This window comes from Mastigoproctus giganteus, chromosome 9, assembly GCF_048544385.1.
Source record: "Mastigoproctus giganteus isolate SK-2022 chromosome 9, ASM4854438v1, whole genome shotgun sequence".
NCBI lineage: Eukaryota > Metazoa > Arthropoda > Arachnida > Uropygi > Thelyphonidae > Mastigoproctus > Mastigoproctus giganteus.
In genome coordinates this window covers 192,312,616-192,336,497 of record NC_143583.1, presented here as the reverse complement: position 1 = coordinate 192,336,497, position 23,882 = coordinate 192,312,616, and the positions used below count along the sequence as shown (strand labels likewise).

The window sequence follows — 23,882 nt, the reverse complement described above, 5'->3', positions numbered from 1 at the left end:
ATTGAGGGACCCATCAAGCTCTCAGCTGCCCACATCAACGGCAGAGCTTGCACTTGAACATCACACAACACAGCAACAGCAACCCCCAAGGCAGAATGTGCTGGTCCCAAAGGAACTAGCTGTTGTTGGTGACTCTATTGACAGGGAAACGGGGAACATATTGTGCAAAAAGGATAGGTGGAATAGGACCAGAGTATGTCTCCCAAGGGCAAAGGTTGATGACATTGTAGAGTGGATATCATCTTTTAAGGGCACAAAAGGTGATATAGTTGTATGCGTTGGACTAATGATATTAAGAGTAGGAGACCAGCGGAATTACTTAACAATTATAGGTCACTGTTGAAAAAAACTGTGAATTAGGGTTGAATTTGAAAGTGTCTGCAATTCTGCCCAGACACAATAGGAGGGAGTATATGATGAGAGCCTTGTCGGTCAGTTCAGCCCTGGAAAGATTGTGCAAGGCTCAAGGGGTAGAATTTTTTCAGGGATGGGATACACTTAAATAGAAAGGGTGCAAGAATATTTGCTGATGCTATCGAGGCAGTGTTAGGTGGGTCGGAAAACTGCTAGCTTGGGGGGGGGGATACAAGGACTAATAGGTTAACAGTAGCACTGGCAGAGGCGAAAGTGATTCTTTCACTGCTTCTATTGAAATGAGCAGCAGCCTGGAAAACAAGATGCAGGGTATTTCAGAGACTGCTGGGAATGATTGCGGTACAAGTAAACACATGGGTTGTGTTAGGGTAGCTAAGAATAGAAACAGGTGCATGTATACTTGTGTGTACACCAATGCTAGGAGTTTGGTAAATAAATTTGATGAATTTGAGGTATTGCTCAAAACATTAAAGGCAGATATTGTTGGGATATCAGAGACGTCGTGCCACACAGATATAAGAAATGCAGAACTGGAATTTGGAGAGTACAATGTGTACAGAAAGGACAGATAGGAAGGGAGGAGGGGTTATGCAATTAGTTAAGAAAAATATAAAATCCAAGGAAGTGAAGCCAGTCGACATCACTGGACAGTGCAGTGTCGAGTCAGTTTGGTGTTGCATAAGCATTGGGAGATCAAAATTGAGAGTAGCAGTGTGCTATAGGCCTAATGACTCTGATGAGTATAATAAGAAACTGTACAGGGAAATAGAGTGGGCCAGTAAATCAGAGTCTTATAATGGGCGATTTCAATTTCCCAGATGTTGATTGCAATTTGTGGGTTGGTCACTCTCACACTAGCAAGGCTTTTATGGATTTATTGGATGATTGTTTTCTACATCAGCATGTTCGGGAGGCAACTAGAGGGAGTATTACTCTTGATCTGATTATCAGTAGTGATTCTTCATGCATTAAGAATCTGCAGATAAAGGAACCACTAGGTGGCAGTTATCATAGTGTGCTAAAGTGGGATTTACTAAAGGGAAGGGTTTTTGCTTTCGTCGAGGCGACTACGATGGTCTGAGACAGAATTTAAATTCTATACAGTGGAAACAACTGATGATGTTACCAACAGCAAATTCAAAATGGGAAGAATTCAAAGAACTTATCTTGGAAGCTACTAGGCTTTACATACCAACTAAGAAATATTATTCAAGGTTTAGGCTTAAATGAATGTCAGATGAACTAAAGAGACATGGCAGAGAAGAAAAATGCATGGGGTACATATATATTAATGGGTGACATGGAAGCCTATGATAGATATAAGCTGGTCTGTAACCAAGTAAAATATATATGTAAAGGAAAACAGAAAAGAGTTCTTTACCTATGTAAACTCTAGAAGGAAAGGAATGAATCAGATTGGTCCACTGGATATTGATAATTTAACAGTTGAGGATCCTGCTCAGGTGGCTAACAAACTAAATGAGTATTTTGCATCTTCATTCACACACGAGGAGTTATTCAGGAAGGGGAATGCCAGAGGTGAAGTAAACTCTGGCAGTGAGCTAGATGATTTTGTAATAACTGAGAGGAAAGTGGAGGAGAAACTGTTGAGGATAAACATAAAAGGCACCCGGAGTGGACGGGATCTATCCAGTTATATTAAAGGAGGCAGCAAAGGAAGTAAGCCAACCCTTAGCCATAATTATGAGGACTCAGGAGAGTTACCTATAGACTGGAGATGTGCAAATGTGACCCCAATTCACAAAGGAGGATCAAAGGCTGACACAAATAATTATAGAACTGTGAGTTTAACTTCTGTTCCAGGAAAATTAAAGTAGTCACTGGTTAAAGAAGCACTGCAGGATCATCTAGACAAGACTTTAGTTATAGTTCGGACACAGCATGGTTTTCTTAAGGGAAAGTCTTGCCTGACCAATTTTATTGGATACTATGATGCAGTCACAAAAGAACTGGATGCAGGGAATAACTTTGATATTATATATTTGGATCTTAGAAAGGATTTTGATACTATTGCACATGGAAGACTGATACACAAATTGGAGCAGTTTGGCATTGGAGGCAAATTGCTGCTATGGATAAAGGGATATGAGGGGGAGGACAGAGAGTGCTAATCAATGGACACTGCTCATCGTGGACTAATGTTATTAGTGGAGTCCCTTAGGGTTCAGTGTTGGGTCCATTGTTGTTTTCTGTATTGATAAATGATATTGATGATGGTATATCAAGCTTAATGTCCAAGTTTGCAAATGATACAAAGGTTGGCAGGGTTGTTAAGGACACTACTGACACTATGCTGCTGCAGCAGGATCTGGAAAGGTTGAGCAGATGGGCTGAGAGGTGGCAAACAAAGTTAAAATTTGACAAATGTAAAGTACTACATATGGGAAACAGTAACCCCCGATTAACGTATCAACTCTGTGGTACTACACTGACAGTGGTAGAGAATGAAAAGGACCTGGGGGTGGTTGTGCAGGCAAATATGAAGTTCTGTGAACAGTGCAGACGGGCTGCAAGAATAGCTCATGGTGTCTTGTCAATGATATACAGGAATTTTTCTAGCAGGGATAAGTAGGTGATTATTCCCGTGTATAAGGCAATAGTCAGGCAACACCTTGAGTACTGTACTCATTTCAAGAAGTACTCAAGTAATTCTTGAAATGAGGTCTGGAGGCCTCATTTCAAGAAGAATGTAGAGCTGCTGGAACGAGTATAGAGAAGGGCAACAAGATTAGTGAATGGAACAAAGGATTGCTCTTACGAAGAAAGGCTTAAGTTTTGCAAATTAGTGTCTGGAGACTAGGCACCGGCGAGGTGATCTGATAGAGGTCTATAAAGCCTTGAATGGTTTGAGTATGCTTAATGCCGATGGGATTCTTCCTCTTGCTCAGAATAATCACCTGAGAGGACATAAATTCAAATTGAGGAAAGACAGATGTAGGATAGATCATTTTCATTTCCTTGCTTCTTGTATATAGCATTATATATAGATAACTCCAGGGGCTCACATCTGGTGAGTATGGGCTTGGCAAACCCAGGGTCCTGAGCTGAATATCACCATTCTCCTCTTTCTTGGTGATTCCTTTCTACTCTCTCTTTCTCTCTCAGGGTAACATCTGAATTTTTTTTTTTGGCTGGTGCAGCATAAGCCTCAGGCTTCCTTGTACCATATGGCTATTAATAATAATAATAATAAGATGCGTAAATTTGCCTTTAGCCAGCAGGTAGTTGGTTGGTGGAACAGACTTCCATCCCTTGTTGTTGAAGTTGATAGCCTAAATAAATTTAAGGCTGAGCTGGACAGGTATTTCTAAAGAACAGAGGAATGAAATGGGACTGTTTTTTTTTTTTTTTTTTTTTTTTTGCTGATACTGCATAAGCTTGCTTTCTTGCATCATAATATGCCTATGGTAATGCTAATGCTAAATTATTCTGACTGAATTAACATAACTTTGTGAATTAACCTTTTATGTATATATAATAAATATATATATTTTTTTACTAGTTTCTTTATGTGTAAAACTTTGTATTTAATTTATAACACATTACACTTATTATATTTATATATTCTCATATACTGTATGATGTTTACAATTAATTACAGAATAGTTTGCCGACTGGGCTAGCCGGGTGGATAAAGTGCCTGCCTGGCAACCCAAAGGTCGCGGGTTCGATTCCCGCCTCGGGCTTGGATCAAAGTACAGCAAAAACTTTGTGAGGTGCATTATGGCCACAGAAGCCTATGCCCCAACAACTACCAAAAAAAAAAAAAAAAAAAAAAACAGAACAGAACAGTTTATTAGCATTAGCATTAGTTGAGGCATATAATGCAAAAAAAAAAAAAGCTTATAGAGCATCAGCCAAAAAAAAACCCTTCCCATTTCACCCATCTGATCACTCCAAATGTTTGTCTAGTTCAGCCTTAAATTTATTTAAGCTATCAACTTCCACAATAAAAGATGGAAGTCTGTTCGAGCAAATAACTACCCACTGGCTAAAGGCAAACTTCTGCACAGCTGTTCTACAACTGTCTTTCCTCAATTTGAATCTATGCACCTTCAGGTTCCTAATCTGAGCAAGCAGAAGTATCCCGTCAGCATTGAGCCTGCTCAAACCATTTAAAACCTTACACATCTCGATCAGATCACCTGGTAGGTGCCTAGTCTCCAGATGCTGCAACTTGCAGAACTTAACCTTTTTTCATAAGCACACCCCTTTGTTATTCTCACCAATCTTGGTTGCCCTTCTCTGTACTCGTTCTAGTAACACTACATCCTTCCTAAAATGAGGCCTCCAGACCTGTATACAGTACTCAAGGTGTGGCCTGACCATTGCCTTATGCAAAGGGATAATCACCTCCTTGTCTCTGCTAGTAAAATTCTTATATATCATTGACAAAACTCCATGACCTGCTCTGGCAGCCCATCTGCACTGTTCAGAGAACTTCATATCTGACTGCACAATTACCCCAAAGGTCTTTTTTGATTCTCCACTTCCCTGAGTGTAGTACCACACAGTTGTTACATTTATCTTGGGTTACTGCTGCCCCTATGGAGTACTTTGCATTTGTCAATGTTAAACTTCTCAGCCTATCTGCCTAACTTTTCTTGTTCCTGTTGCAGTAGCATACTGTCATTAACAACCCTGCCAACCTTTGTATCATCTGCAAACCTGGATATTAAGCCTGATATACCATCATGAATATCATTGATAAATACACAAAACAACAATGAGCTCAGCACTAAACCCTGGGGGATTCCGCTAATAACATTAGTCCATGTAGAGCAGTGTCCATTTGTTACCAGTCTCTGCCCACTCCCACTCAATCATCCCCTTATCAATTGCAGTAACTTGCCTTTAATGCCACACTGGACCAATTTGTACAGCATTCTTCCATGTGCAACACAATCAAAAGCTTTCCTGAAATCCAAGTATATGATATCAATATTGTTTATTGAATCCAGTTCCTTTGTGACCACATCGTAGTATCCAATCAAATTGGTCAGACTAGACTTCCCCTTTACAAACCTATGCTGTGTCTGAACTTGCACAACTGCAGTCCATGGACCTCACTTGAGTCCAAGGATGCTGTCATAATTATGGCTAAGGATTTGCTTACTTCCCTTGCTGCCTCCTTCATTATAACTGGATAGATTTCATCTGCCTTAGGTGTTTTTTATGTTTAACTTCAACAATTTCTCCTCCACTGTGCTCTCAGTTATTACAAAATCACTTAGCTCCCTGTTAGTGTTAAACTTCTGGCACTCCTCATTGAATAACTCCTCATGTGAATATAGATCCGAAATACTCATTCAGTTTATCAGCTACTTGAGCAGGATCATAAATAGTCAAACCATGTATGTTAAGTGGACCAATCTGATTCATACCCTTCTTTCTGGAGTTGACATAAGTAAAGAACTCTTTGCTGTTTTTCTTTGTTCTTTACCAAAGATTTCTCGTAATTTATCTTCACCTGCCTAACCTCCTTTGTGACTTGATTACAGACTAGCTTATATCCGGTGTAGGGTTCTGTGTTGCCTGATAATTTATATGCATTCCATGCATTTTTCTTTTCTGCCACAAGCCTCATTAATTCATCTGACACCCATTTAGGCCTGAACCCTGAACAGTATTTCTTAGTAGGTATGAAAAGCCTAGTAGCCTCCAAGATTAAGTACCTGAAAGCTTCCCATTTAGAATTCGCTGTTGGTAACATCATCAGTTGATCCCACTGTATTGAATTTAAAAACTGTCTGAAATCACTGTAGTCACCTTTATGAAAACAAGAATCCTTCTCTTTACCCTTGATGGTAGCTACATCTTTAAGTAAATCCCACATCAGTACACTGTGATCACTGTCACCTAGTGGTTCCTTTATCTGCAAGTTCTTAATGCATGAATAATCACTGCTGATAATCAGATCAAGGGCATTAGTCCCTCTGGTTGGCCTCTCGAACATGTTGCTGTAGAAAACAATCCTCCAATAAATTCACAAAAATCATGCTAGCTTGCAAGTGACCAACCTACAATTTCCAGTCAGTATCTGAAAAGTTAAAATCCTCCATTACAAGTCATTCTGATTTTCTGGCCCATTCTATTTCTCTGCACAAGTGTTCATTCTACTCATTAGAGTCATTAGGCCTATGACATATTCATACTCTCATTTTCCCTTTCCCAGTGTTTATGTTATGCCAAACAAACTCAACATTGCACTGTCCACCCTTGTCAACTGGATGCACTTCCTTAGATATTGTTTCTCAACTAACAGTATAACCCCTCCTCCCTGCCTACCCCGTCTGTCCTTTCTGTAAACATTCTACTCCTCAAATTCTAATTCTGCACTGCTTATATCTGTTTGACACCATGTCTCTGATATCCCAACAATATCTGCCTTTGATGTCTTGATCAGCACTTCAAATTCATCAATTTTATTTACTATACTCCTAGCATTGGTGTACATGCATGGATACATGCACCTGTTTCTACTCTTAGTTAATGTAACACATCCCATGTACCGCAATGCGATATCAAGTGGACCAATCTGATTCATCCCCTTCCTTCTAGAATTTATATAAGTAAAGAACTCTTTGCTGTTTTTCCTTGCATCCTTTGCCAAAGATTTCTCGTAATCTGCCTTCGTCTGCCTAACCTCCTTTGTAACTTGATTACAGACTAACTTATATCTATCATAGGCTTCTGTGTCACATGTTAATTTATATGCATTCCATGCATTTTTCTTTTCAACTGAGCAGGATCATCAACTGTTGATGATCCTGCTCAGGTAACTATCAAACTAAATGAATATTTTGTATCGACATTCACACATGAGGAGTTATTCAGCGAGGGGATTGCCAGAGGTATATTCAACTCTGGCAGTAAGCTAGATAATCTTGTAATAACTGAGAGTAAAGTGGAGGAGAAATTGTTGAAGATAAACACAAGAAAGGCACCTGGGGTGGATGGGATTTATCTAGTTATATTAAAGGAGGCAGCAAAGGAAGTAAGCAAACCCTTAACCAAAATTAAGAAAGGCTTAAGTTTTGCAATTTACAGTGTCTGGAGACTAGGCACCAGCGAGGTGATCTGATAGAGGCGTATAAAGCCTTGAATGGTTTGAGCATGCTCAATGCTGATGGGATTCTTCCTCTTGCTCAGAATAATCACCTGAGAGGGCATAAATTCAGATTGAGGAAAGACAGTTGTAGGATAGATGTGCGGAAATTTGCCTTTAGCCAGCGGGTAGTTGGTTGGTGGAACAGACTTCCATCCCTTGTAGTGGAGGTTGATAGCCTAAATAAGTTTAAGGCTCAGCTGGACAGGTATTTTGAACGAACAGAGGGGTGAAGTGGGTTTTTTTTTTTTTTTTTTGGCTGATGCTGCATAAGCTTGCTTCTTGCTAATGCCTCTACTAATGCTAATGCTAATTATGAGAGCTTCCTTGGACTCAGGGGAGGTACCCATAGACTGGAGATGTGCAAATGTGACCCCAATTTACAAAGGAGGATCAAAGGCTGACACAAGTAATTATAGACCTGTGAGTTTAACTTCTGTTCCAGGAAAATTAATGCCGACCGGGCTAGCCGAGTGGGTAAAGTACCTGCCCGGCAACCCAAAGGTCGCGGGTTCGATTCCCGCCTCGGGCTTGGATCAAAGTACTGCAAAAACCTTGGGAGGTGCAATATGGCCACAGAAGCCGATGCACCAACAACTACCAAATCAAAAAAAAAAAAAAAAAAAAAAAAAGGAAAATTAATGGAGGCACTGGTTAAAGAAGCATTGCAGGATGATCTAGACAAGACTTCAGTTATAGTTCAGACACAGCATGGTGTCTTGCCTGACCAATTTGATTGGATACTATGATGTAGTCACAAAAGAACTGGATGTAGTGAATAACTTTGATATTATATATTTGGATCTTAGAAAGGCTTTTGATACTGTTGCACATGGAAGACTGCTGCACAAATTGGAACAGTGTGGCATTGGAGGTAAATTGCTGCTATAGATAAAGGGATGGTTGAGGGGGAGAAGACAGAGTGGTAATCAATGGACACTGCTCATCGTGGACTAATGTTATTAGTGGTGTCCCTCAAGGTTCAGTGTTGGGTCCATTGTTGTTTTCTGTATTGATAAATGATATTGATGATGGTATATCAAGCTTAATGTCCAAGTTTGCAGGCGATACAAAGGTTGGCAGGGTTGTTAAGGACTCTACTGATGCTATGCTGCTGCAACAGGATCTGGAAAGGTTGAGCAAATGGGCTGAGAGGTGGCAAATGAAGTTTAACATTGACAAATGTAAAGTACTACATATGGGAAACAGCAACCCCAGAACAACGTATCAACTCTGTGGTACTACACTGACAGTGGTAGTTAATGAAAAGGACCTGGGGGTGATTGTGCTGGCAGATCTGAAGTTCTCTGAGCAGTGCAGATGGGCTGCAAGAGTAGCTCATGGTGTCTTGTCAATGATATACAGGAATTTTTCTAGCAGGGATAGGGAGGTGATTATTCCCTTGTATAAGGCAATGGTCAGGCCGCACCTTGAGTACTGTATACAGGTCTGGAGGCCTCATTTCAAGAAGAATGTAGAGCTGCTGGAATGAGTACAGAGAATGGCAACAAGGTTAGTGAATGGAACGAAGGGTTGCTCTTACGAAGAAAGGCTTAAGTTTTGCAAATTACAGTGTCTGGAGACTAGGCACCGGCGAGGTGATATGATAGAGGTGTATAAAGCCTTGAATGGTTTGAGCATGCTGATGGGATTCTTCCCTTTGTTCAGAATAATCACCTGAGAGGGCATAAATTCAGATTGAGGAAAGACAGATGTAGGATAGATGTGCGGAAATTTGCCTTTAGCCAGCAGGTGGTTTGTTGGTGGAACAGACCTCCATCCTTTTTTGTGGAAGTTGATAGCCTAAATAAATTTAAGGCTCAGCTGGACAGGTATTTCGAATGATCAGACTGGTGAAATGGAAGTGGTTTTTTTTTTTTTTTTTTTTTTTGTTTTTTTTTGGCTGATGCTACATAAGCTTGCTTTCTAGCATCATATGCCTCTGTACTAATTCTACTGAGGCCCTCCAAGTACTGTGCGGGAGACCACCCGTATACTTTGATGTAATCTACCACTACCTGGCACACAACCAACGGCTAGGCATACAGGCTACGCTGGGAGGAATTGCCAACGACACCAACCAAAGTATAAAAGAAAACAAAGCAAGAATTTATAGGGACATAGGCACAAAATGGCAGGATATCTGGCAAACAACAACTAAGGGAAGAGACACCTTCACCTTCTTCCCACAAATATATCTGCGAGACAAATCCAGGAACTGGTGGACACCAAGCATGCATACTACTTTTCTAATCACAGGACATGGTAGTCTCAACTCCAAACTCCACAAATTAGGCCTAACTCTCTCCCCCCTTTGTCATTGCGGTGAAGAAGAAACAGTGAAACACCTCATACTTGACTGTTACCTCTACACAGATCTGAGACATCCCCTGCTATTGAGGACTAACGTAACTAACGCTGGAGAATTCCCACAACTGATAGCTGGGGCAGAATCGCTCAAACTTCTTTCAGCTTTTGCAGGAAAATTATTCAGGTGAAGGGCGGCCCTCCAGCAGGAAGCACAGAGAGACAGTAGGTAAATGGGAAAATGAAAAGAACGAATGAAGTGGAAGGGACTCAACAGAACAAGAAAATAGGAAGTAACGCAGAACGGAAGCACAATTATACTGAACTGAATAAGAAGCAAAAGTAAGGACTCAAGAACAAGACATCCCACAGCTTAGGAGCAGCGGAGCACACATAACTGTGATGTAGCTTCCTTGAAATTAGTGACTAACACTGAACATGCCCTAAAGAACTGGGTCGATGTCATAGGCCACATAGTGTCTTCAGTATGTGCGTTTTTTTTTTTTTTTTTTTTTTTTTTTTTATTTATTAGTGAGGACCCTACCTTCATAGGACAGGACCGAGATCTACGAGAAGCTGAGCAATCGAGAATTTCACTTGGTTATAGCCCTACAGGACTGGGTCGAAGCCACTGGCAATAATCATGTTTCCCGTTAACTACCCTGCCACACTGGCTTGTCCGTCCTTCTACTCGCAAAACACACAATGAACTCATCTCCACACACTCTAGGACAGGATTGAGCCCTGCAAGAATGTGTGTCTTGAATGCGGTGCTTCCCCTCAAGATGAAATTAAACCCTGTAGGACGAGCAAAGATAACTGTGAACTGTATAGCTATGATAATTATAAGATATTCTTAACTACCTTAGAACTGTTAAGTTGCTGTTGCGGTAGCGCTGTGGTTAAGGACACTGGTTGTGTCTTCGGCCGTAGTGTTGTTGCGACAGTGGCTGTTTTGCCAAGTATTTATATTGTCAACTGTAAAATTGTAGTAATTACTAACTTAGAAGTGTTCACTTTTTTTCAGGTTTGCTGTGGCTCCGGGGGTGCCGCGGTTGTGGTGCACTGGTTTGTGTCTGTCGCCGCGGCTCCGTTGTGGCTGCCGCAGGTGCATGGAATTGATTGTTACGCCGTGCCCTCTTCTGGCAGGATGGGCCCCTACAAGGGCCAATATTTGGTATAGATCATTGGACAACCTAAACATTGAACATGCTAAACTCACTAGAAACACCCACTACTTTACTGCTCCCCTTAACTAAATCTAAATTCATCCACACGCTATGTTTTAATCTCCTGACGAAACTTAACTTATTTTAAATTATTACCATATTGTATGTAAAACACACTAGAAACATTCACTCCATTAATTGATCCCCACTCAACTAAACCAACTCTATCCACACTTGATGATTTACTCTTTTATTGCTATATTTATCTCTATTTTAATATTATTGTATAAACATATAGAGGTTCAAGAACCTCCTTTTGTGAAAACCAGACTCCCTGGAGCGCCTCCACGTGGCTAGGGACGGGAGTCAGGACGCAAGATATATCTGTTCTTGCCTCCTGGCTACAAAGTCTCCAGGTGCCGGCATACAACGCTCAACAAAACAAACACTCAAACAAAAACCTCCCCATACACACACTCGCCGGCTTAAAAAAACCTACAAGAATCATTGCGGCAATAGGGGAAACCCTGGAGGCTGCAGTAAACAAAAATACTTTGAATACTTTGTACTAATGCTAATGCTATCTACATAATGAGTGGAGTGCTTTTTGAGAGCTGCCGAATAGGCATATTTTATTACTTAAAAATTATAGGTTTTTGTTATCTTTGTGTTTAAATTTGATAGTGCGGTTATTATTTGTGTTTATCTCATAATATAGGTGAATTTTTTCTTATTTATCATTCAAAATTGCTGAAAATATGAATGTCAAAGAATTCTACCACCATTGTTCAGCATATTGATATAAGAATGATAATAATGCTATTTGGTACTCTTCTATGTAATTCTGCATGAGTATATAATTAATATTAGAAGTATTTTTTATTAAGTCTAAAACTATAAAACTGTAACCATACAAACATGATTATAAAACGTAGCTGTATCACATAGTACATAGCATAACTTAAAATAGCATATGTATTCCTTTTTCATAACCTGAGAATAGTGTAGTGTTATTATACCCTTTATTAAATATAAATATACATGTTATTAAATTTTAAAGACTTTTTAAACGTTTTATTTAAACAGTTTATTAGACTTCAGTTTCAGTTAAAATGTGAAAGAGTTAACACTGCAAGTTTCATATAGTATTCATCATATATGAAAACTTTTTATCCTAAAAGATCAGTGTAAAAACCTTTCTTTTTAAATTGAATATTTTATAAAATAAATTCTAGCAATTTGTTATATGGTGTAGCATGGTGAGTTCAGTGCAGATTGCTGAAAACTACATGATTTATGAATTGCATTTAATGATACATATTTTTTTTTTTTTTAGTCTGTCTCTTGGAAATTGTCTCAGAACTAGGGATGGCACGAAGCAATCCCAGGAGCCCTTATCCTTTATAGAACAGTACTATACTGAAGATTATGAACCATTGTAAGTAGTGTCCTGAAAGTATTCTTCTTAATGATTTCTTAAACACTGATATTACTTAAAGGATAACTTGGATTGAGCTAACAGTTACCTAAAACTGAATTATAATATTTATTCATTTACAGTAGATTATTGATAACAATGAACAATAAACAAATTTTAAGCTTTTATTTTATTTTTTCCCCCTTCTGAAACGTGGTATATTTCATGGATTTTGATGAACTGAATCCAAATATCTGAAGCCATATATTGGCTAGCACCCACACATTACAGTACAGAGAAATGTAGGTTATTCTTATTAAAATTTTTAATAAAATTTTAACAATTTGTTACAGTAAATGGCATAAAAATATAGGAAATTTATTTTTTTTAATATGCTTGTTCTTTTATTATGATCAGGACCCTGTCTGATCAGTGTTCAGCAGTACTCTGCTAGCATACGGGACTTCTACTTTTCTTTGTAATGCTTTTCTATGCCAGCAGTATCTTGGTAAAAACATTCACTGTGTTCATCATTAACCTTTCCATGGTTATCTGCAGTTCTTGTCAAGTTTCTAGGCATAGTTCTGCACAAAGGAAACAAGTGATTCATTCCACAAAAGTTTAATGAAAAAATGCTTGTGCTTATTTTGGAAAATAACTTTTTTTGTATAGCAGAGTAAAACAGAGTTCACTTATTTACTTTATTTAACTTAAACTGTTAGTTTTCCATCAGGTATCTTCTGCTCAATATGCAGATTTTAATAATGTCATCTGTGCAGCTTATTAAAAACAAAATACTGAACAAAGCACAATTTTAGAAATAAAAATTTCTTTTGTACAATAGGTATATTTTACAAAAAATCACAAAATGCTATTAGTTAAGAAACAGTTTCTCTTCTTGAGTATGTTAAATTTTAATTTTAACATTTCCACAATCCCTATTTGCTAACTTAACTTCAGAAACAAGATACACTTTCAGCTAATAATGGACATTCACATAATACTAGGCATTCAGTTTTCTGCCCCATTCCTTTCAGGGTTAATTGACTGGATTAGAGACTTGATTTTGATTGGCTGAACATCTTTGCACATTTTGTTCTGTGCCTATAAACTTGGCAAGAGCTGTAAGAAAAAGTTTAAATAGGAATGAAGGAAGTGTATTCTTAGAGTCGTATTGCAGCTGAGATTTTAGTATTAGTATTAAAAGTGGCAAATGATGCAATAAAGCAAATTTGTACAGCATTAGCAAAAAAAAACTACTCAACTCATTTGTCTAATGCTTCCTTAGACAAGACTGTAGTTATAGTTCAGACACAGCAAGGTTTTGTTAAGGGGAAGTCTTGTTTGACTTTGATGGGATAACATGATGTGGTCATAAAGGAACTGGATGCAAAAAATAGATTTAATATCATATACAGCCACTCCCCGACTTATGTAAGGGTTGCGTTCTGCAGAACTCTTTATGTAAGTCGAATTTCACATAAGCCGGAATTTCCCTAAATGCTTATGCAGCACTTGCAACCATGCTCGCTAAATTTGATTGAAGCAAAATAGAAATGTTCAACGAACATGTAATTTGAATTATTTATTCAATTTTTTTATCTCATGTGCAGAGAAAATTACAGAAATGTGCAATTAAAAAATTTGTACTTTAACATTGTGGAAACCAGGCTGATGCTTGAACTTATTAAACTACCTGTTGCTTTTTTTTTTTTTTTTATGAAAACCCCAAACACGAAAGGTATCAAAACCTATAGTACTTAGTACCGTGCATGGGTTGAAGGAAAAGTATTGGGGGGAGGGGGATGCCGGAAACTTTGCTCTAGAGACTAAACATGGGTGTCACCATTTCAAGCCGCCAATAAGCAAAGTGGTGGAATTTCACCGGTTGATGAAAGTCATCTACTGCCACGAACTTGGCTTGGGGTTCGCCATACTTATCGTTAATATCTTCATAAATACTTCTTACTTTTGCTTGAATGCCATTAGACTCGGGGCACTTGCTTCTGAATCTGATTTTCCATCTATTATTAATAGATTTTCCATCTGGTTGTGCAGGCAGATATGAAGTTCTCTGAGCAGTGCAGATGGGCTGCAAGAGTAGCTCATGGAGTATTGTCAATGATATACAGGAATTTTTCCAGCAGGGATAAGGAGATGATTATTCCCTTGTATAAGGCAATGGTCAGGCCACACCTAGAGTACTGTATACAGGTCTGGATGCCTCATTTCAAGAAGGATATAGAGCTGCTGGAACGAGTACAGAGAAGGGCAACAAGATTAGTGAATGGAACAAAGGGGTGCTCTTACGAAGAAAGGCTTAAGTTTTGCAAATTACAGTGTCTGGAGACTAGGCACCAGCGAGGTGATCTGATAGAGGTGTATAAAGCCTTGAATGGTTTGAGAATGCTCAATGCGGATGGGATTCTTCCTCTAGCTCAGAATAATCACCTGAGAGGGCATAAATTCAAATTGAGGAAAGACAGATGTAGGATAGACGTGCAGAAATTTGCCTTTAGCCAGCGGGTGATTGGTTGGTGGAACAGACTTCCATCCCTTGTCATGGAGGTTGATAGCCTAAATAAGTTTAAGGCTCAGCTGGACAGGTATTTTGAACGAACAGAGGGGTGAAGTGGAAGTGGGTTTTTTTTTTTTTTTTTTTTTTTTGGCTGATGCTGCATAAGCTTGCTTTCTTGCATCAAATGCCTCTACTAATGCTAATGCTAATCTCTGATATAGCACCTGATGCTATTTTGTGATCACCGTTGATCTTAAATGTGTTGATCCTTTAATATGTTCTTTTATGCGTGCACTGTCCTTTAAAATAGAATTCACTCTTGAAGTAGCGAGACCTAATTTCCATGCAATAGATGACAAACTTTGTCCTGCTTCTTACTTCTTAATTATTTTCATCTTCATTTCTAAATCAATTTTTTTTAATTTCCTAGCACTGCCACCACTTGCACTTTCCATTGGATGCTTTCCCTTCATCATTGTAATAAGTAAATAGAAATGAAGAGAAGATTTAGAAAATTTATTTATGTTTTTTATATGATTGAAGTTTTCAGTGAAGGGGTAAACACATTTCACCATAATAATGTAAAAATCCATACAATTCCAGTTATCGGTAATATTGCAAATGCAATATGATCAAGTTTACTACCCATTTATAATAGATTTCACTAACAGAAAAGACCAATAAACCGGAACATGCAAATTGTTTTTATTGTTTTATGGTCATGACCTCCAGAGAAATATAGCAATGGCATTCAAAATCAGTTCTTATAAAGGAACATATGATAACGATGAAAGTGTAGTGCATTCTCCGGCCGGACAGCATTGCCCTTCCTCTCAGCCAATAGTAGCATTTGTGAACGTGTTGGCCGTGTGTTTTGTTTTTGAATCCTTTAGTTAAAAGTGATTTTTGTGTTGTGCTTATTTGACATAAATTTATATAAAACTAATACAATTTCCATTATAAAAATGACCTTTTAGAGAGTTGAATAGCATAGTTATATAGCAGAAATTTCGACTTCTGAAGTCTTGGAACGAATTAACAAAAAAAAAAGCAATGTGTTATTGGGTTCGCATTACAATATTTTCATAATACTTCCATTTATTCCTATGGGATGCAAATACATTTCCATATATTTTTTTTTTTTCAGTTTGCACCATCTAGCAGAAACTTAAGTAAAGTCAAATTTGCATAAGTCAGGGAGTGTCTGTACTTGGATTTTAGGAAAGCTTTTGAAACTGTTGCACTTGGAAGACTACTGTACAAATTGGAGCAGTATGGCATTAAGAGCAAGTTGCTACAATGCATAACAGGATGGTTGAGTGGAAGAAAACAGAGTGGTAATCAATAGACACTGCTCTTCGTGGACTAATGTTATTAGTGGTGTTCCCCAGGGTTCTGTGTTGAGCCCATTGTTGATTTCTGTGTTTATCAATGATATTGATGAAGGTATATTAGGCTTAATGTCCAAGTATGCAGACGAAACGAAGGTTGGTAGGTTGTTAATGACAGTAAGGATGGTATGCTACTGCAACAGGATCTGGAAAAGTTGAGCAGATGGGCTGTGAGGTGGCAACTGAAGTTTAACATTGACAAATGCAGAGTGCTGCGTATGGGTAGCAGCAACCCCAGACTGACATACTAACTGTGCAGTACTAGACTCAAATTTTGAGATCATGCCATCCATCCTTTCATCAATGTCGTTTATGAGGTAGTGGAGAATGAAAAAGACCTGGAGGTAATTGTGCTGTCAGATATGAAGTTTTTTGAGCAATGCATACAGGTTGCAAGATTAGCTTATGGTGTCTTGTCAATGATATATAGGAATTTTGCTAGTGGGGATAAGGAGATGATTATCCCCTTGTATAAGGCAATGATCAGGCCACACCTTGAGTACTGCATACAGGTCTGGAGGCCTCATTTTAGGAAAGATGTATGGTGCTGGAACGAGTACAGAGAAGGGCAGCGAGATTATTGAGTGGAACAAAGGGTTGCTGTTACCAAGAAAGGCTTAAGTTCTGCAAATTGCATCATCTGGAGACTAGGCTTCTGTGAGGTGATCTAATTGAGGTGTATTAGGCCTTGAATGGTTTGAGGAGGCTCAGTGCTGATGGGAGTCTTCATCTTGCTCAGATTCCTTACCTGAGGAGGCATAAATTCAAATTGAGGAAAGACAGTTGTAGAATAGATGTGCAGAAATTTGTCTTTAGCCAGCCAGTAGTTGATTACTGGAATAGACTTCCACTTGTCGTTGTGAAAGTTGACAGCTTAAATAAATTCAAGGCTGAACTAGACAAACTTTTGGAGTGAATGGATGTGTGAAATGGGAAGTTTTTTTTTTTTTTTTTTTTGGCTGATGCTATGTAAGCTTGCTGTCTTGCATCGTATGCATCTACTAATGCTAACTATCTCTACAGATCATGTTTGATAAGTCATCAATTGGACACCATGGGCTTTCGTGATTGCTTGTTTACACTGCTCAGAAAACTTAATATCTATCCACATCATAACTCCCAGAATCTTTTCTTCATCTACTCTTTTTAATTCAACCCCACTACATTTATAATTTATTTTGTGATTGCTATTCCCAAGTGTAAGACCTTGCACTTGAGGAATAGAAAAGAAGAAGAATGCAACAAATTGTACTGACTATCGGACAATCAATTTAACTTCTTATTCCTTAAAAATATTACTAAAAATTCTCTCCGAGAGCATTAAAGCAAAAATGAAAGAGTGCAAGTTCATAGAAGAAGATCAGTTCGTGTTCAGAGAAGGATGTGGGACCAGAGAGGCAGTAGGAATATTAAGAACACTAGCAGAAAGAAGCATGGAAATAGGAAAAGATCTTGCAATCTGTTTTGTTGATCTTGAAAAGTCTTTTGAATGAGTGAATTGGGTTAAGCTGATGGAGGTACTAGAAAAGGTTGGCTTAGATAAAAGAGATATAAAACTAATTTGGGAACTTTACATAGGACAAACAGCTGTGGTTTGGATTGATGGAGAGGATTCAGAAGTAGACATTGGTAGGGGTGTAAGATAAGGATATTCCATGTCGCCCTTACTATTTAATATATATGCAGAAGCATTGATGATCGAGTACAAAAAAGAGCAGAAAGTAGGAGGGGAGAAGATAAAGACAATGAGATTTGCAGACAACCAGATTTTGATTGCTAATAATATGGGTCAGAGACATGGACACTGGGAAGAGAAGATATCAGATGGCTAGAAACTTTCGAGATGTGGGTGTGGAGGAGAATGAAACAGGTGAAACAGAGTTAGTAAGGAAGTTTTGAGGAAAGTAGGAGAAGAGAGAACGTTAGTAAAAGAACTAAGAAGAAGACAAAAGAACTTTATAGGACATGTTTTGAGAAGAGAAAGCACTGAGGAAAGCGATAGAGGGGGAAGATGTGTGGGAAGAGAGCTGTTGTGAGAAGGAGAATTGGAATGATGGATTGGATGGGTAGAGGAAATTATGCAGGAATTAAAAGGAAAGCACAAGATAGAGAAAAATGCCATCAATGGAGCCCCGAACTTGCTGTGGGCAGAGAACTTGATGAGGAAGAAGACCTTACATTTTGCTGCATTAAAACATAGCTTCCACTTTTCTGACCATTTTTGAAGTCTTTTCAAGTTGTCTTGAAGGAGCTCTGGTTGGCACTGATCATTAATGACTCTACCAATATTTATGTTGTTTGCAAATTTTGAGATCATGCCATCTATCCTTTCATCAATGTTGTTTATGAAAATTAGAAACAACAGTGGTCCAGGAACCACTTAAGAATTTTAAGAATATGCCAATCTTAAGAATATCCATTAATCACAACCCATTTCTGCCATACAGCCATCTAGCAATCCATCATAGAACCTTTCCAGCAATCCCAACATGTTCCAGCTTATACAGTAATCTTGCATGAGGGACTGAGTCAGATGCTTTGCTAAAATCCAAATAAACTCTGTCAGTATTGTTCCCTACATCCAGCTCATGCTTAACTAACTTAGCCTACTAAGTTAGTTAAGCATGATTTTCCCTTAACAAAACCATGTTGTGTGTCCTTTGGAATACCATATCTATCTAAATGTCTCTGGATTGTGCTCTTAATCCTTGCTACTAAGATTTTCACTACTGAAATCAGATTAACTGGTCTGTAGTTATTGACTTTACTCTTAGAACCGCCTTTATGTATTGGTGATATGTTGGACTTCTCCAATCCAAAGGATATCTTCGAAGTCCAAAAATGCCCTTATAATTAACCTTAGTTGTTCAATAAACTCCCTGGCAGCCTCCCCCAAAATTACTGTGTATATACCGTCAACTCTGGGAGCCTTTTTGCCTCTATGTTCAAAAGTTTTTCATCTGTAATTTGAAATCACTAATTTCATATGGCTCAGCCTCTTCTCAGCATGAAGGGTCTTTTGTCAATAAAGAAAGATGCAAAGTACCTAATCAGTTCATCCGCAACGTCAGCTGGGTTATCTAAGACTTTCCCACAACCAGTGCACAAGGGTCTGATCTGATTAGTTTCATTCTTCATTGTATTCACATACACAAAAAATTCCTTGTGTTACTATTACAGATCAACTTGTACCTGTTGTAGGCTTCAGTACTTTTTGTCACTCAGTAATTGTCCCATGCTATCCTTTTTTTTTTTTTTTTTTTTTGCACATTCTTTCATTTCTGCAATTTCCCTCTGCATTGTTTTCTTAATGGTATATATGTGTTCATGGCTCTTGTGATATTTGCTTTTAAGGTATTCCATAATACAAATATATTTGCCCTCACCCTGCAATCCACTGAATTAATTAATTAATTATAATGCCTTAAACTTTCAAAATTCCCTCTTCTGAAATTAAAACCCATGCCTTTACCTTTAACTACTGCAACACCTTTCTTCATCTTCCAACTAACAACTGTGTGAACACTACCTGCTAATTGCTCCTGTACTTTAAGCCCTGTGATGTCAGCTGATTCATGAGTAATGATGAGGTCAAGAAGAACATTTCTAGTATTTTCTCTAACATGCAAATAATAATCTAGTTTATTTAAAAAAATTTTTCCTCATGGTGTGTGTGTCCTTCCCACTTATTCCAATCAATCTGGGGTAGATTGAAATCATCTATAATTAGACACTTGTGCTTGTTAGCCTATTTCATCTGTATGTAGAGACTCTTGTCATACTCTTCACAGTTGTCTGGTCTGTAGATTACTCCCACTCTCATTATACCTTTGCTGCCATCAAACTCACACCATACAGATTTTATGCTGGACGATGTAACTTCAGACTCAGCAAACATCTGTTCACACTCAGGCTGCTTTTGATAAAAAGCATGACCCCATCATCACTTCTGTCTTCCCCATCATTCTTAAATACATTATACATACCATAATGGAACTCATTGTTTTCAATTTTTTGGTGGCATCACGATTCTGTTAGCCCTGTTATGTCAGCATTAGTTGTCCTGACCATGAGTTCAAATTCAGCCATTTTATTGACAACACACCTGATATTACTGTCGACACAGTTAAGACTAAATATTCTTCTATTGTTTACTACCCTAATAAACCCTTTGAAGTTATTTAGGCTTGTTTCCCTATCTTTACCTTCACACTCATTGAATTTTGCTACCTTCAGAGCATCTTGCTAACATTGGCTGTTGCAGCAACAAACAACAATTCTTGAGTGGAGTGCAGGCATTACTTTGACTCATATCATTAGATAAATAAAAATCTATATTACTCTTATCTCCCCCACTAGCATTTCCCTGAACCCTTAAGGTATCCTCAATGATAGGGGTAAAAGTCCTTGCACCATCTTTGTTCAAATGAATATCATCTCTACAAAATAGATTCCCTGAAGTCTTGAGTTAATCCATAAGGCTTTCAGCATATAATCTTTCCTATGCATTCTGACATAACATGCGGCATTTTTTTCAACATGATAATATATTTATCTAACAAATGGTTAGGTTGTGAACATTTAATATCATTAGTCCACATGAAGAATGATGCTCTCCTTACATCCCTTAAACTCTGACAATCTGTTGGTAACATCATCTAGGATTCTAGCTCCTGACAAACACTCTGGTTCTAGTCCACCTCCCTACCTTCAACCAGAGCAGTATGCACTTGACTATTCTTTTCTGAGATCCAAATTGGGGGTGTGTCAATTAGCAGATCACAAGATATTTGAGTCCCTCATGAGCTCCCAGTTACATTTGTTTCTATGGCAGATTTCATGCTAAGGTGCAGAAACTGCAAATTTTGGATTTGTGTCAAGAGCTTTAAAATGAAATATGATGGATATTGCCAAAAAATTAGAAAAATTCCTTTAAAATTTTAAATTTTTGTGAATTTTGATTTTAATTTAGCCTTAATGATCCTATCTTTTAAATTTCAAGTTACCACACTGATGAGATTTAGGCACTTGTATGGACATAATTTTGATTCCTTTTTTGTTTTTTATTTATTTATTTTTATTATTTTTGCTAATTTACGTTCTAAAAGCTGTTTTTAGCTAATTCCAATTTAATATTAAACAGTAATTAAATTATTGACAGAAAATGTTTTCTTACTTATGTTTTGTCCACTAATGTACATGTTAACAGAATTGGTGCTATTATTGATTTCAAATTGGCTCATATTAGAGAGGAACCAATGTGGAATCAGTAAAGCTCTCTAATGCCACAGAGGTGAATGAAAATAATTTTTTTTAACTACTTTTTTCATTTAATGTGTAAATTAAAATAATAATTATAATGATTCTTATTTCAATGTAAAATAATTAACATACACTAATAATTTTAATAATTCTTTATTAAAATTGAAGTAATAATAATTGTTTTCTTCTGCTCTCTTCCCTCCTATATCCAACCTATTTTAAGATCAGCTACAGAGGAGATAAAATCTTGGGGTGAATCGTTTGATAAACTCATGACGTGTCCAGGTATGTGAAATAAATAACATTTCTTTTAGATGAATGAACAAAACTACATTCATTTCTCCATACAAATCTCTTCATCATGTGAAATATTTTCTGTATGGTGAGCTGGTAATTTTTAACCAGCTCTTTGAATTCCCTATAGAAATTTCACAGAAGTATATTTTTTAGGTGCATAATGATGTATATATTTATTATTTTTTTATTTTGAAGAGGAGGGTTCTGTGTGATTGTTCATAATTATTATTATTATTATTAGTCATTAGCCATATGGTTCGAGGAAGCCTGAAGCTTATGCTGAAGCAGCAAAAAAAAAATTCCCTGGGGGGGAGAGAGAGAGAGAGAGTAAAAAGTAGAAAGGAATCATCAAGAAAGAGAAGAATGATGATATCCAGCTCAGGACCCTGGGTGTGCCAAGCCCATACTCACCAGATGTGAGCCCCCGGGGTTAAATCATGTTAATGAATTAATAGATACTACACTATTATATCATGTAGTAGATTAGGTCATTTTTTATTAAACTAATTTTTTCATTTGTATTGAATTACATAATTACAGTCTACTCTAACATGATATAACATATTTACCTACATCCTTGAACACATTATACGTTTGGGTGTTGCATATTAGTAATCACAAAATAGATCAGGAAATTTTTATTCATTTCTTGCACAAATTATTTAATCTACCACATGATATAATAGTGTAGTAGCACTGTCAATTATTTATTTTATATTAGCAGAAATCACCTCATCATCAGCAATAAAGTGTTTACCACGGACTTCAGGGCAGGAAAGAGGAAGAAAGCTGAGAGTGCAAGGTTGAGGGGATAAGCAGGATGCTGCAATATTTTAGTTTTTCCTGGCACATTGACAACATTTCATGTGCACATTGTGCCCTTTCCTTCCTCTAGTAAGGGATCAGAAGTCTGGAAACCCATCTAGCAGACACTTTACTTATATGCAATGATGATGTTCTCTATAGACCCCTAGACTACTTCAGAGCTCTTTAGAGTCGTCCTCTTGTGATGCTAATACAGCAATCTTCCAGTATTAGCACCTCAATTTTTGTAACACTCTTCTGTTACAGCAATTGCTGGATATCCTGGGATTTTCTTCATTATGCGCTGAGTTTTTTCACATTTGAATTGTATACACCAATGTGCAACAACACTGTGACTTGGGCAGTCTTCTCCAAAAGCAGTGACCATTTCTTCATGGATTGTTTTGGGTGTTTTCCCCTTGCAGAAAGAAGAACAAAATCACTGATCTGTATTCCATGTTATCCATTGTGATACTTCACTTCATTCAGTGCCAAAAAAAAAAAAAAAAAGAATTGTCAGATGGAAACCAAAATTTGTGTGATTGATAGAGATTTCCAGGTATCAAGTAAAAAAATAAAAAAATAAAATAAATCACTTTTCTATCACAACTACTTCTGAGTGAATACAAATCTTTTTTTTTAACCCCCCCTCCCTGTATAAGTATACCATAATCAATATACTGCAACAAGTGTACCACAAAATATCAAAAAAAAAAAATTGAAACCAATATTACATTTAAGTCTCTCTGGCCATCTAGATTCAATTCACTTTAAAGAATATGCTGTCCATGACATCATTTAATCACATTTATTGAATTGTAAATTGAACCATAGCAAACAGTGTAGCTTTATTAGAACTTTTAAACCATTTTCATAATAAAATTTTCATCTTGTGAACTGAAAATTTGTCCTTTTTCATCTGTTGTTTATATGAACTCCTTCAACAAGAATTGTCAAATTTATTATCTACATATGTATAACACTCAGTACTTAACATGTGTATTAGAATTTTCAGTGTCTGAAGTGTATTATTAATATGTTATCTCAGTCATTTTGTCATTTAATCAAGTGTTAAGAATCTGCTTACACGTACCTAAAGGGTCATTTGGAATTTTCATCATATTTCTAAAGAGAGTCTTCCTCTTATGAGGAATAAACAGTTTAAATCAGATCATAACACTCACACTGTGATTCCTTAAATAACTATAATTCA

General features: G+C 37.4%; 1 protein-coding gene across 1 annotated transcript in view; it reads left to right on the top strand.

Moving 5' to 3' along the window:
- The window catches only part of LOC150080981 (regulator of G protein signaling 17-like), a 94,205-nt gene that overhangs the window by 20,764 nt on the left and 49,559 nt on the right, over positions 1-23,882 (top strand). The window contains exons 2-3 of the mRNA XM_090380873.1: positions 12,317-12,418; positions 21,792-21,853. Coding sequence (XP_090236999.1) covers positions 12,317-12,418; positions 21,792-21,853 — 164 coding nt within the window. The remainder of the gene's footprint in view (positions 1-12,316; positions 12,419-21,791; positions 21,854-23,882) is intronic.